Source organism: Xyrauchen texanus, chromosome 3 (assembly GCF_025860055.1).
Source record: "Xyrauchen texanus isolate HMW12.3.18 chromosome 3, RBS_HiC_50CHRs, whole genome shotgun sequence".
Classification (NCBI taxonomy): domain Eukaryota; kingdom Metazoa; phylum Chordata; class Actinopteri; order Cypriniformes; family Catostomidae; genus Xyrauchen; species Xyrauchen texanus.
Window position 1 is genome coordinate 51,993,734 of NC_068278.1, and position 14,773 is coordinate 52,008,506.

At 38.2% G+C, this 14,773-nt stretch overlaps 1 protein-coding gene across 1 annotated transcript in view; it reads left to right on the top strand.

The window, feature by feature from the left end:
* The window catches only part of sema4c (sema domain, immunoglobulin domain (Ig), transmembrane domain (TM) and short cytoplasmic domain, (semaphorin) 4C), a 92,083-nt gene extending 81,626 nt beyond the window's left edge, over positions 1-10,457 (top strand). Inside the window, 5 exon segments of the mRNA XM_052101376.1 lie at positions 1,081-1,196; positions 3,364-3,521; positions 3,865-3,956; positions 5,944-6,244; positions 6,246-10,457. Of these exon segments, the coding sequence (XP_051957336.1) occupies positions 1,081-1,196; positions 3,364-3,521; positions 3,865-3,956; positions 5,944-6,244; positions 6,246-6,843 (1,265 nt within the window). The 3' untranslated portion in view covers positions 6,844-10,457.
* The last annotated feature ends 4,316 nt before the right edge of the window (positions 10,458-14,773 follow it).

Sequence of the window (14,773 nt, forward strand, 5' to 3'; positions counted from 1 at the left end):
TACTGACTCAAGTTATATAAATGCAGGTATCTCCTGACCTCCTCTCACATGTGTTCTTGATGTGAATATCCACTATTGCAGTGGCGATTTCTCAGGGCCAGAAAAGCCTTCTCTGCTGGCATAGCATGCCTAATAAATAAATATTTTCATCCTTTCATTCTAATAGACCTTTTTGCATAGATGTATTTTCAATCGCTTTCAACTCCTAGTTAATCTACAAACGAATAGCAAAAAACTACAAAATTATCCAATCAGAATTTATTCCTTGATGCTTGCAAGCAAAGTGTGACAACCTTTTTACAAATCTCATGCCCGAAGGCTCAATTGTGAGTATTGTCACCTTGTGGACCAACTTATTAATGCAAAAAATTCCAGGAGCATTGGCATTGGAGTAAAAATTAGTTCAGGCTCAACGTGCAGTTGCAGGTGATGACTGTGAAAATTATTTAATACGCCTAACATCATAGTATTCCCTAAAAACATTCGCCATTTTGAGTCAGAACACAGTAGTCTGGAAACATTTCAGTGTCTGGAAAAAGGCAGATGTAGGCAGTGAGGCAGCTCATTTGGTTTTGGAACAGAGCTAAAGACAAAATAAACACCTAGAAAAAAAGGCCATTTTGGGCTGGAGTCAAGAGGCAAATTGTGGGTTTCTGTAGGTCTTGGATTTGGGATTAAGAGTGAACACTGATACTCTGACTTGAAGCAAGGTGGATTTATAAGGACCCCTGTAGCGCTTCCACTCTTTTCATCAGTTATCCCTTTGCCACACTCTTCCTTGTACTCCCAGACTGCGAAGGGTCAGTGGTACATTATCTGTAACAACCACTGTGTATGAGGACAGGACAAAGAGTGCACACACACATGCAGAGTTATGATGGGTCATGGCACCAGATGGGACTTATTCAATTTTCCTGTTGGTAATTTGTGTAACCTTGTTCCTAAAATCCAGTGACAGAAAAATATGGCGTGTGCAGATGATATATTAATAGACTATTTTTTCTCTCCTCTCTCGTCTTTTTCTTTTCTTCCTTCCCATCCTTCCCCCATTTTTCTTCTCTCTCTTTGTTTGTCGTTCAGCGGATGGATGGCTCCAGCGTGTTGTGATTTTGGGTTCAGAGGCCCATGTCATTGAAGAGATCCAGCTGTTTGATCGTCGGAAACCAGTGGACAGCCTCACCATCTCTCACAGCAAAGTAATTTCAGATTTCTCTACATCTTTGTGTGTTTTCTCTCTTGATACTGATCCTGAGCTATTCTCTTTCATCCCAACTATTCTGCCTCACTGGAACTAACCGGTTTTGGTCAAACCATAACAGAGTAGGAAAACCCAATGCACTTATAACTGAAAATTATTTTCCCAATACAATTCCACTTGTACTGTCTGCTTTATTTCCTGTACACTATATAAAAAATTCTTCCTTTTTCCGTATTTACATTTTATTGTTTTATTGTTACAATAACTGGAACAGGCTATTATGCTCTGTACACTAAAGTCAAAAGACAATGAGAAATCTAAATATAATAAATTATATACACTGATCAACCACAACATTAAAACCACCTGCCTAATATTGTGTAGGTCCCCCTCGTGCCGCCAAAACAGCGTCAACTAGCATCTCAGAATAGCATTCTGAGATTATATTCTTCTCACCACAATTGTACAGAGTGGTTATTTGAGTACCGTAGACTTTGATGTAACACTTTGTCATTTTGGCGGCACGGGGTGGACCTACACAATATTAGGCAGGTGGTTTTAATGTTGTGGCTGATCGGTGTGTATATACACATGTATACCTATACAACAACAAACTGATTCTCACGTGCTATATTTTTCATGCTTTTGATAATGATACTGAAAAAAATATCCAATTTCTATTTAATGGGGCAAACTACAGTATATGTTACACATTAAACTATTTAACCTAAAAAGTTGAGATTCCAAATGAAAATCAAGGTCATTAAGTAAGAGCAATTTAACAGATGGTTTGAAATATTTGAATTGATCTGTCATCATTTACTCACCCTCATGTTGTTCCAAGCCCGTATGACTTTATTTCTTCAGTGGAACACAAAAAATTATGTTTGGCAGAATGTTATCCTTAGTCACCTGCATTGCATGGTATACCAGTACCACTGAAATATCATGATACCAAAAATTTTAAATGGTACATTATCATCTTGTTGTTTGTTTCAGTACCATATTAAAGTATGCTGCCATTAGCAAAATGTAATGTAATGTGAGAGTTTTGAGATGAAATAAAGACCATTTGAAAATAAAAATAAAAAAGCCTCTATATGGCCAAGTGTGATCATTAAAAAGGATGTAATTTAATGAAATAATACAAAGTCACATGTGCTGCATGCCACAGTATGAATAAGAGGCATCTCTGTGCCCTATCATCTCCTTCACACACTCACAGGCACGCATACAAACAAAAAGGCATGCTACACACACTACTAATGCTTGATTTTCATGCAGTGTGTCCAAAAGTATCCATCTGTAGAGCCACAGATCAGTTTGCTAAGACTATAAATGGCTGTGAACTCTCACATTAACTCTTTCTCCATTACTCCATATATATATATATAGAGAGAGAGAGAGAGAGAGAGAGAGAGAGATATTTATATTCTTGAAAAATATTATATTTTCTCTTGATTAAAGCTGTACAGTATGTATTTGATTAAACACAATTTGATCATAACATTTAATTAAAACATTTAACATGGAATCCAGACAAATTAAAACAGAAAAAACATAATTTGTTTCTATAAGACTTTATGCAGTTCTTTTAGACGAGTAATTTTTTTTATTTGGTGAGTTAGTAACGATACTGAGGTACCAGTGCTGGTATCATACCGAAGCCAAAACTTTCAGAGCAACCCTAGTCACCATTCACTTTAATATTTTTTCCATACAATGAAAGAGATTAGTGACTGAGGTTAACATTCTGCCTAACATCTCATTTTGCCTTCCACGGAAGAAAGAAATTCATATTGGTTTGGAACAACAATTTTCATCTTTGGGTCTTTTACTTTTCAAACAAAGCAAACAGAGCAAACTTACAATGTTAAGTTTGGTTGTGAAGGCAGCAAAAACAAGCTACTGAGCATGCTCAGTTTGATCATTGGTTCTGAGTCCACGTACACATGCTGAACACATGCTGAACACATAGAGAGATATGAAATTACAGCAAAACCTGTTTAGTTGAGTTAGATTGATGTTTTTAACAACTCATCTGTTTAAGTTAAAGTTAATGAGTTAACATAAAATACTGTGGAAGGAGTTACTAAAATATTTTGAATTGAATCACTTTGAATTTTTCTGTATGAACATATTCCCATATCTTTCTGTCTGTATAGAAGTATTTGTACATTGGCTCACGTTCTGAGGTTCTTCAGCTGCCCTTGGCCAACTGCAGCCGGTATCATTCTCAGCCAGACTGTCTGCTATCGAGAGACCCGTACTGTGCCTGGGACAGCGAGGGACGCGCCTGCGTCCGCATTGACCTCCACCGCGGGTAAAGTCATCTATCTCTCAGTTGTCCTCCATGTGTTCACTTCATCCCTCATTGTACCACTCTACTAACATGCTTTTGCTATGATCCATTCACGCTTTTCAACTGAGCTCTAAGCCTCACTCGTCTCCTCATTTCTCCTTTGTTCTCCCTTGCCTCCCCTTATTTCCCTTCATTTCTTCCCTTGCTTAGTGCCACCTGCTCTCTTCTGACTTTTACTTTCTCTTCACTTTGCAACAGCTCTCCTCTCCTCCCCTGATTTCTTTTCATATTTTTAAGCTGCATCCCAAAAGCAGTGCGTCTAACAGCCTTCTTACACATCGTCAATATTTGTGCTCCCCCACAGCTCCGCATCCACTCTCTCCCAGGACCTCATGCTGGAGAGGTTCAACCGAGGAAAAGCAAAGTTTGACAAGCCGGCCTCCATTCCCAGCCCTGGTATGTCAGGCATACACTGCCCCCTACAGGCTGCAGTTAGCACTCTTCCAATAGGGGGTCACACACACCCTAACAAGAACATTCTGTCATTATTTACTCACCATTTGACTGTTTTTGTTTCACAAATGTAACACAAAAGGAGATGTTAGGCAGAATGACAGCCTCAGTCACCTTTCACTTTCATTGTATGGAAAAAGATGCAATGAAAGTTGCTGGTGACTGAGACTAACATTCTTCCTATCATGTCACATTCTGCCTTTTTGTGTTCCATGGAAGAAAGCCATTGGGGTTTAGAGCAACATTAGGGTGAGTAAACAATGACAGAATATATATATACAAAATTTTGGGAACTATCCCTTTTAAGGAATATTCTGGGTTCAATTCATGTTAAGCTCGATTGACAGTACTTGTGGCATAATGTTGATTATCACAAAAACAAAACAAAAATAATAATAATAATGTCAGCTCGTCCCTCGCTTGTTTATGAAAAAGCAAAAAACGTGGTTACAGTTAGGCACTTACAATGGAAGTGAATGGGGCCAGTCCAAAAACATTAAAATGTCCACTGTTTCAAAAGAATAACCGTAATTCATAAACATTATACATGTTAACATGTTTTTATTGTGATAAAAAAGCTTATCCAAAGCTTTTTTTAAACCAACCCTATCCGTGTAAAGTTGCCATGACAAGGTAACAGCCGGTAAACCTCAATCTGGTAATTAAAAGAGCATATTTTAATTTAATCACACTAAAATTATGTCAACAAATAAATGAGGGGCGATTCTAGATGATTTTTTATGGTAATCAACATTGTGCCACAAATGTTGTCAATTGAGCTTAACTTGTATTGAACCGGGACATTACGTTAAGGCGTAGTAAAAAAAACTCTTTTGGTAAAACTTTATAATAAGCATTTATTAATCTTGGTTATTTTTAATTTCAACATTTACTATGCATTTAACATTTAAAATGTTATATGTTTACATTAGTTAATACAATATGAACTAACATGAACTAACAATGACAACTTTAACCAAGATTAATAAATTCTATAAAAAAATATTTTTTATTGTTAGTTCATGATACTTACATACACTGATATATAGAGTATTTAGAATGCTGATGCAACATTAAACTGCAAACAGACTCCGAAAGTGTTTGCCATCATAGTATGCCCAAACTGTCATAGAGCATCATTGACTGACAGGCGAAAATACCCCCGTTTCACCGTCTCCGACCTGCAGATATGACAGTTGGATTTCACCCTCTAGTGACAATCATGTTTAATTAGATTGTTATGGATAGTATTCATTCAAGGGAGAAGATATCCGATATTCACCTGCCTCAATTTTCAGCCTATCAGGACAGCACAACGATCACCAAAGGAATCGGGAAAACTATCCACAAGTTATAATGTAAGAAGAAGCTGTAATATCTGCTTGTTTGGGCTGACAATACGTCCTTACCCCCGAAAGGGACTTTAAAAATGTCAGAACTGGATTTCTAAATCACCTTAAAGGCCCGGGATTTGCTTGTTTTCTTATTGAAGTGCTCTCTGTAGTCATACACGGAAACATGTCATAAATACATTTAAATCTATTATATCAGTTTAATTTGAACCAACTTTGCTTTGCTTGTCTCCATCAATCTCAGCACCCACTGCACATGTGATAGAGGGAGAGAGAGGGCACGCTCTTATTCGAGTGACCGTGAGAACAAGGCACTTTTTCATAAAAACATAAAACTAGTCATTCTGAACAAACACGGCTTTCAAGAAACAGGAAAAATTACAGGAAAACTTTAAATAAATAAATATAGCAATATGGCGGCGCTGTGGCTACACTGATATGACATCATGAGCAGTCCAGTTCTATATATCATAATGTACTTGCTGATATTAACTAATAGAATCGTATTGTAAAGTGTTACCACTGCTTTGAACATATTACAATAGATTGAATATACAGTTTACATTTTGTGTCTTCAGATCATTCTAGGTTGAGAAATGTCACCGTGGTCGTTGGATCAGATCTGGTGCTACCTTGCAATCTGGTTTCGAACTTGGCTCAACCCTTCTGGGAACTAAATGAACGTGAGCTCGCTCTGGTAGAAGGTGAGGCCATGGGACCAAGATTCGACCGAGCCCTTCACGCCCTTGTTATCCCCCAAGCCGGTTCCCTTCAAGCAGGCCGGTACATCTGCTATTCAGAGGAGCAGGGAGTGAAGTTCCAGATGGAAAGATACCAGGTCGCAGTGGTGGCCAGCGCACCTGTCTTCATGGAGGCCCGAGCCCGATGGCAGCATGGGTTTATTCTGGGTACTTGTGATCACCTTGGGCGCTGTTTGTCTGTTGCTGCTTATTGCTTCCCTGTACCTTCGTAGAAGACTGAAGCTAGCCCTAGGCAAAGGGGCTGAGATGAAGCCACTGGAGAGCACCTTAGTGTACCCCATTACCTTACCCAAAGAGCCGACCAGCCGCCCGCCATTTGTACCCAGCAAAATGGCCAATGATGAAGACCGCTTCTGGGAGACCGGGGCTAATTATTACTACTCGGATGGGTCCCTGAAAATTGTGCCCGGGCATGCCATGTGCTCTACCGGCAGCTCAGCCTCTCCCAGCACCATTCCAGGTCAGCCTATTCACTCACCAAGTAGATTAAGCCTCACCAACATCCGAAACTCAGGCACCAATGGATACATCCGCCTGAATTTAAGCACTGCCGGGGAGGAGAGAGGGAGTGGGGGAACAGGTATAGGCATGGGGAGCGGACTTGGGCTGGGCAGCCGAGAGAACGACTACTCTAGTCCGTTTAAAGAGGAGCTCCGGAGAACTCTGCAGCAGAGAAGCGTCCTGCCCGATGCCAACCCCGAGGAGTCTTCTGTGTAGATTTGATAGAAACCACAGAATACCTCTCCTACCTCCCTCCTGCTTGGGGAACTCTTTCTCCATCCGTCTCTTCTCTTCTTGCGAACTATTCCTTCTCTGCCGACACTTTTGCCATGGCAAACATCTTCCGTGCCACAAGGCCACCATGCTTCACAACACTCCCTCCGATTATTCTGGATCTCAAACTTCTAAACTCAAAGTTGCTCTTAGAAGGAGCCTCAACCAAGACTAAAAAAAATCATACAAACCTTTTGTAAATGTCTGTATTTAAAGGACCAGACAACAGGGCCTTGTGTTGAGCATGGCTAACAGGCAAACACAGGTACATCTCCGAGAGGAACCCGACGAGCCAAATGTAGCTATCAGTCTGTTCTATGTAAGGCAGAGTCTGGCAACAGATCGTAGTCATTTGGCAAGCTGAAGGATACAGAGCACTATGCTCCTATTTTGACATCCAAGTTGTTTGCCTCAGTCCAGGCAGATGTTTGGAACAGGTTTCTAGCACTCTTTGTGAGTGGAAAAGCATGAGAGAGAAGACAAAGTGGACAAGCAAAAACTTCAATTGCAAAATGACAATCACGCTTTTCTCGCAGGAGAGAAAATTAGGAGAAATTGTTAAAAAGAAGAGAGAAAAACAATTGAGTGAGCTGTAAAACAGAAACAGAACTCGAATCATGGACAAATGCTTTGCCTTTCTTTACAGCTCAATACCTTTTTATGTTGTCTTTTTTTTCCAGAGAATGTGTCCTGAGACTTGCAGCACTATTAATATATTGTGAGGTTTTTCTGTCTGTTTATTGCAATTTTTATAGAAGGATTTTTTTTTACTATTATTAGTTTCAGCTCAAATGTGAAAAGGAATTAGCTTGTTCTTGTTCACCTCAAAATCCAGGATTACCAGTGGTTGTAGCATGAGGGAGGTGCGAACAGAATGTTGTACTAAGACTGAATTGGATGTTACAGCAAGTGCATTATTGTATATATTTGGCTTGAACTGCCAAATGAAGTGCAACCACAGTGTTTGCCTACATGATAAACCAGGTGAATGAAGACACACGATGGAATGAAACTTCTGGAATGGTTTAGAAGACTCCGCCTACGTTCTCAAGCCAAATTAATACTCATGAACAGCTTCCTTCAAGGACTACGAGTAGCTGAGTTGTATGTTTATAAGTCCAGCTTAAATGACCAATCAGGCTGATGAAAAACAGGTAAGACTACACCAAAAGAAAATTCCAATTAAATTATTAATAAAAAAGATTGATATTTCAAATTTTCAGGGTTCCCACAGTCATAAAAAACAGGAAATATCAGGGAATTTTCAAAAAGTGATTTCCAGGTCTAGAAATGTCATGGAAATTGATACAATTTTAAAGGTCATGGCCATTTCTATAGTGAATATACAACTTTAATTTTGCTCAGCTCTAAAATGATCTCATCAGCTAGATTTTGCTTTTGTGTAGAGTAACATTTGCTGGCAAGCCATTATGATGTCCGATTGGTGAAAACATTTTTGGAGTTGATTCTTGTCAATAAAGAGGTCAAAAAGGTTCACAAATGATGATTCTTTAGTGTGAATGATTCGTTAGTGAATCGGTCTAAATCTAAATAATTTTTACAAATCTGTATCCAGTAATCACAAATGCCTAGAAAAGGTCATGCAATTTTATTGGTCAAAAAAGAATGGGAACCCTGAATTAGTATTGTTTACTTTAAATAACATAAAACTCTCAACTAACAGGTTATATCTCTCTCTTATCTCTTTCAGTATGGGCTTTGCAACTTTTTAAAGGGATAGTTCACCCAAAAATGAAAATTCTCTCATCATTTACTCACGCTCACACCATCCCAGATGTGTGACTTTCTTTCTTCTGTAGAACACAAATTAAGATTTTCAGAAGAATATTTCAGCTCATTGTTCATACAATGCAAGTAAATGGTTACCCAAATTTGAAGCTCCAAAAATCACATAAAGGCAGCTTAAAAGTAATCCATAAGACTCCAATAGGTTTTTACTATAAATCATGGCATCCTTGACATCCATGGCATCCATGTAGTTTCCTTGACAAACATGGTTTAAAGCTCAATTACACTTCCTGGAGTGGTGGTGGTGTAGTGGTCTAAAGCACATAATTGGTCATCAGAAGGTCGCTGGTTCGATCCCCACAGCCACCACCGTTGTGTCCTTGAGTAAGACACTTAAATCCAGGTTGCTCTGGGGGGATTGTCCCTGTAATAAGTGCACTGTAAGTCGCTTTGGATAAAAGTGTCTGCCAAATGCATAAATGGAAATGTCTTGCACATGCGTCAAGCACTAGAATCATGAGCATGCCAAGAGACTGCATTGGCAAGAGGCACAGTAAAAAAAATTACATTTTGTCATATGGAATGCTTTTACGCTACCTTTATGTTTTTTGGGGAGCTTCAAAGATTTGGTCACCATTCACTTGCATTGTATAGACCTACAGAGCTGATAAATTCTTCTAAAAATCTTAATATGTATTCTGCAGAAAAAATAGAGTCATACACAACTTGGATAGTATGAGGGTGAGTTAACAATGAGAGACAAAACACAAAACAGGGCGAAAACAGAAAGCCGAGGGCATTTCATTCCATTGACCGTGATTGTGAAGACAAATGAAGGAGATAAAGATTTTTCATGACCCTGCGGGTGAAGAGGCACTTCGATGGTCATCACCAGGCCCATATTCTGTTGCATGATGTTCTGCAAAATATATTGTATACGTTTCAACAATACAACAATAGTCTCATACTATATATTAAAAAAGAAGACAAGTTTCTTTAACTGTGCCTCTTCACCATGGGTGAAGCCAAAGCAGACTGCAGACATGTTCCTTCTCTTTCTCTTTTTTATATCCTTCTCTTTTTTATGTTCTGGAGTTTGTCCATTGCACAGAACTAAAGTGTTGTTGTCTGAAATCTTTGTTACTACTAATCTTGTTTTGGTGGAATGCTATTCTTTGTGGCACGATAGCTTTACAGTTTTCTCAAGCAGCTTTCCATACTGCCATTAACTCCGTTCTAGTCTATGATCGAATCTGTGCTGCACAGCATACAAGGGAAGTTTACACTGGTTAGAAAAGATCTTTGTACTAAAAGGTATGTTCAAAAAACAGAACCCTTTCTGCAAGGACTTCTCAGGGTGGACTTCTGACTATCGAAATTTTGAAATTCTTAATTTCACTCATTGCTTTGATAAGCCTGTTTAATGACCTAAAGTCATGTTTAATAATGACAATTTCAGAGAGATAACCAGAATGTGTTGTATATGCTTGTTAGCATCATGCATGGCTTTTTTTTGTACTGACTTGAACCTGCTTCCCAGTATTTCCTTTCCTTTGAAAAAAGAAATACATGCAGTCAACTCAGTTCATTTCATCTCACGTGGCTTTAAATCTGCTGTTTCTTTGTGGTTGCCTTTTACATTTTTTTATTTTCTTGCATTTAAATAAAAAACTGTGTTGCTCTTTTTTTTTTTAAGTAATAATGTTAAGTAATTTATTTCGCTTGTACAAAAAGTTGATATTTATTATCATTGTACATATGCCCTTATTTTTTATATATGTATATATCTACAGAAAATAAAAGATGAGACCAGTTCACAATGTGTAGGTTGTGTATGGTTGCATGAGTAACTGTGTGTTCAATGACTTTAAAATGCAAGGTGTCTTGTTTGTTTGTTTGTTTGTTTGCAAGTGTCATAATGCTGCTAAAAAGCATTAACTTAATATTTTCTTCCCCTCATATGAGAGTTATAACCACAACATCTGGACAGGAATCACAACATGTGTTGTATTTCCTACTCAGAATCTCTCTCCCATATAAACACATTATTATAAAGTGTATCTGAACACAACGTAACATGTACACGAGATGCTGCATGGTGACAGTTGAGGCCACGTTTGGTAAGTGAGATAGCCGCAACTGTGTGTGTCAGCAGCAGTCTGCTCTGAGCGAAGCAGCACTGTGTACACAGCTAGGCCTCCACATCTGCAATGATGTGTGTACAATTACAGGTCACCAGTCGCCAATCATAACTGTCTAAAATGGAACAGAAAGAAAGACAGGGAGCACAGCATGCAATCAAATGTAATTTAACATGATTACTGACTTCATATGATTACAATATGGACACAAGTGGCGTGAAAAGTTTGAAAAAGACAGATATGAAACTGTTCAGTGTGACTATTCAAGGCCCTCCCTTGAAACATAGAAATGTAAAGCTACTGTAGGGCTAGATGGACTTTGGAGACTTAATGTGTTAAATGGAGTTAAGAGTATGACACACTTATTTGAAGCTGAAAGCATAATCAAATTGGCTGTAAATATTGTATCAATGAATATGCATGGGGCACGGGTGTTTTGAACTTTGAGAACATTTGAAAAAAGTCGATCTTTAGAGCTCTCTGCAGTCATAGATTCCATGTGGGCCTACTTACAACAAATAAAATCAAGTGCAAGTTCCCATATTCAGTTTCAGACAGAGGCTCTTTAGAATAGAAACTGCACTTGGTGACCCCTTAAAGTCCTCTAACAACCTCCTGGGGATGGATCTGACCCTGTTACCTTGAATCATTTGAAAGATTTCCAAGACTGACCTCACATCAAGCTCTCTGTTGATGTCCAGCACTTTTATAGGGAGTGTAGATTTATAAATTGTATAAGGCCTGTAATCAGAATGGCCTCTCAACATAATTTTTTGTCTTTAATTATTACTATCTTGTTGTAGCTGCCATGTGACTTACCACCAAAGACAAACAATTAAAGGGATAGTCACCCAAAAATGAAACTTCCCTCATAATTGACTCCCCTTCATGCTATCCCAGAAATGACTCTTTTTTTCTGCAGAACAGAATTTTTTTTTTAAAGTTTTTCAGCTCTGAACATCCATATATTGCTAATGGGTACCAAAATTGTGCAACTCCAAAGAAAGCATAAAAGTAAGAAATATGAATCCAGTTGTTACATCCATATCTTCTGAAGCGATATGATAGGTGTGGGTGAGACATAGATCAATATTTACGTCCCTTTTTACTATCAATCTCCACTTTCACATTCTTCTTATTTTGTTTTTGGCGATTCGCATTCACTTTTCTCACTTCTCGTTTGGGCCAGTTGCAGCTCCATATATTATAGCATAAAAAACTGGATGAATATGCCAAACACATCCAGGAGTCTTTCATATGCTTCTGGCATAGTTTCCCATCTGGCAATTGCGACGTTGGGTTGTTCTTTTCTTTGGTGTCATCCATTGCTCTAAATATGCCTTTTGGTTGAAAGTACTCATACATTCATGCATTTGGCAGACAATTTAATCCAAAATGACTTGTGCATTGAGCAACATGCATTTCTTGGGAATCAAACCTGTGACCTTGGCCTAGCTACAATAGCTCCATGCTGAATCAGTTCAGCTACTGGAACAAGTATGAATGCAGACTGTAGGGTTGTTCTGTACATTCAGTTTTGACGCTAATTTATATCAGCTTATCCTCTTACAGCTTAAAGGACATCTTTTGTTAAGGTATCTACCTGAAGGGGGACAGATGGGCTGCAGTCCTTTTCTGACTTCAAATGCATGCCCAATTTCGACTTCTCTCACAGGGCACAATCTGCCTATTAAAACTTCTATACACTTGTCGACTTAGCTTACTAAGTGCTCAGTCAAAGGGAGGAAAAGATGTCGTAAGAAGGGCACATCAAAGTTCAAAGAAGACACAAAAAAATGTCCTCAGACATCCATGCACTGAGCACAGTCTCTCAAAAAGAGACACCTCCAGTCAAATAGCAAGATATTTCCAGATCACACAGTTTATTTCTTCTGAGATGGAGGCTGTTTGTAGTACCATTTTTTTTTTCAAGGAATAAATTAACACTGATCAGATTTGTTTAATGGAGTCTTGCTCTCAGCAACTTGTAACTGTGTCATTCTCTATCACACAAACATATACATTTACATTTACAATTTACTATTTGGTAGGTTTTTAGATGAACACTGAAAACCATAATTACAAACTGTCTAAATAAGTGATCGGGTATATAATGTGATTATTGGCTCAGCTTTAAAACTCTGCTAACTAGAGAAAATCTAGCTGTGTGTGAATGTGTGTGCTGCACTCTGGCAAACTGGAAATAACAAATCAAAGCGCAGTTCTGCAGGCCAGCTTAATGCTACCACAGGCATCAAAGAATTAAAGGGGAAAAAGCATACAAGTTTGCAACAATATTTGACAGAATTGGGGCGCATTGCAAGAGCACGTCGAAGAGCGAGTGACTCAACCATAACTGTCACTGAATCCAAATTAGTGGATATCAGCGCTGCTTACAGTGATCCTAAACCAGTTCACTAACTTTTTATGATTTGTGTCAAGCCTCCCCACACTCCCTCTTTAACTTTTAGACACTTAATGTCAATGGTAATGGTAATAATAATCCATCATTATTACATTAACTTGGTTGTTAGGTACAGAACTTTAGGGATCTTTACTCAGCTCAGAAGAACTCTGTATGCCTTTGATTTCTGAGTACTCTGGTTCAAACAAATAAGGCTCTCCTCTTCAACTTCAATTTAAGACATGTTTTGTACATTCTGTTCTCTGGTGTGTGTGCAGCTGTGATGTGTTCTGTTGTTACTATCGCTGTGGTGAACGTTTTAGATAAACAAAACCAGTCTCGCGAGCAGGGGTATGACCAGTGTATACTGTTGCTCTTGTGCACGCTCATGAGCATGCATTAGAGAGCAACGGTTAGTGAAGATTTTCACTAAATAATACATTCGATTTCAGTTTGTTTCTTATCAAACCTTACACTATGCCTTCAGAACAAGGCATGAGTCGCATGCAATCATATTTTAGACTTTGGAATTATATTTTTGCGTCCTTTTGAAGCTTCAAGAGGTGGTCGCCATAAACTACCTTTGTACAGAATTACTGAGCACAAAATGTTTTAAATATTGCAACCTTTGTGTTAAGAAATTGAAAGAAAGACATATGGGGTTATAACAACACAGGAGTGAGAAAAAAATGACTGAATTTTAATTTCTGGGTGAACCACCCCTTTAATCTATCATATGGCGTCAAGACCTCACCGTGCAAAGAGAGTCAGCATCAAATTGAGGACATGGAGATGGCTGAAGTGAAGTGGAGTTTGTTAAATTTGTTGTATCCAAAAGACCTCACTCAGTGCGTTTCATTATAAGCCTTATATACTGTAGCAAGACAGTGGGCTCCTCCACTTCCTGGTGTACTACTCCACTATCACCTGATCATGTAGGTTATCTTCAGCATCATGATCCTCCGTCAGCGGCGAGGGCATTCTGACGACTCATTTTCCTCCATCCCGGGTTTCGGCACCACTGTGGCAGTTATGTTCCCTATTAAGGAGGAAGCAGGTGATTATCGTCACGGCCCGGCCACACCCTCCTCCTCATCACATGGTAATTTTATTGTTTACTTGTTTTACCTATTTAATCATCTTACTTATAGTTAAAATGTTAATTTATGGATAATGTTAAATTACAAAAATTATGATAATGATATGAATAATATTACTAATAATTAATAGCTTGTTATTAGAAACCTGTTGATGGATTTATTAATTCTTAAATTCTAAAACTATTTAGATTGATTGTGTATTTCAAAGTACCATAGCATGAAGTATGAAGTGTGTTATTTATTGCTTGTGCTATTGTAAATCAAATTATTACAAATGTTTTACTAAATAAATAAATGTGTTTTATAATTGGTATTTTACTTTCTTTCAGTGATATTGTATCTATATTAAAAAATTAATTCTCATATCAATTAAACGCTAAATTAAAACTAAACAAAAATTGGGGGCCCTTAAAGTTTCTATATAGAACCTGTTCTTCTGGCTCAATGATAGAACCCTTAAAAATTATGTAATATAGAAC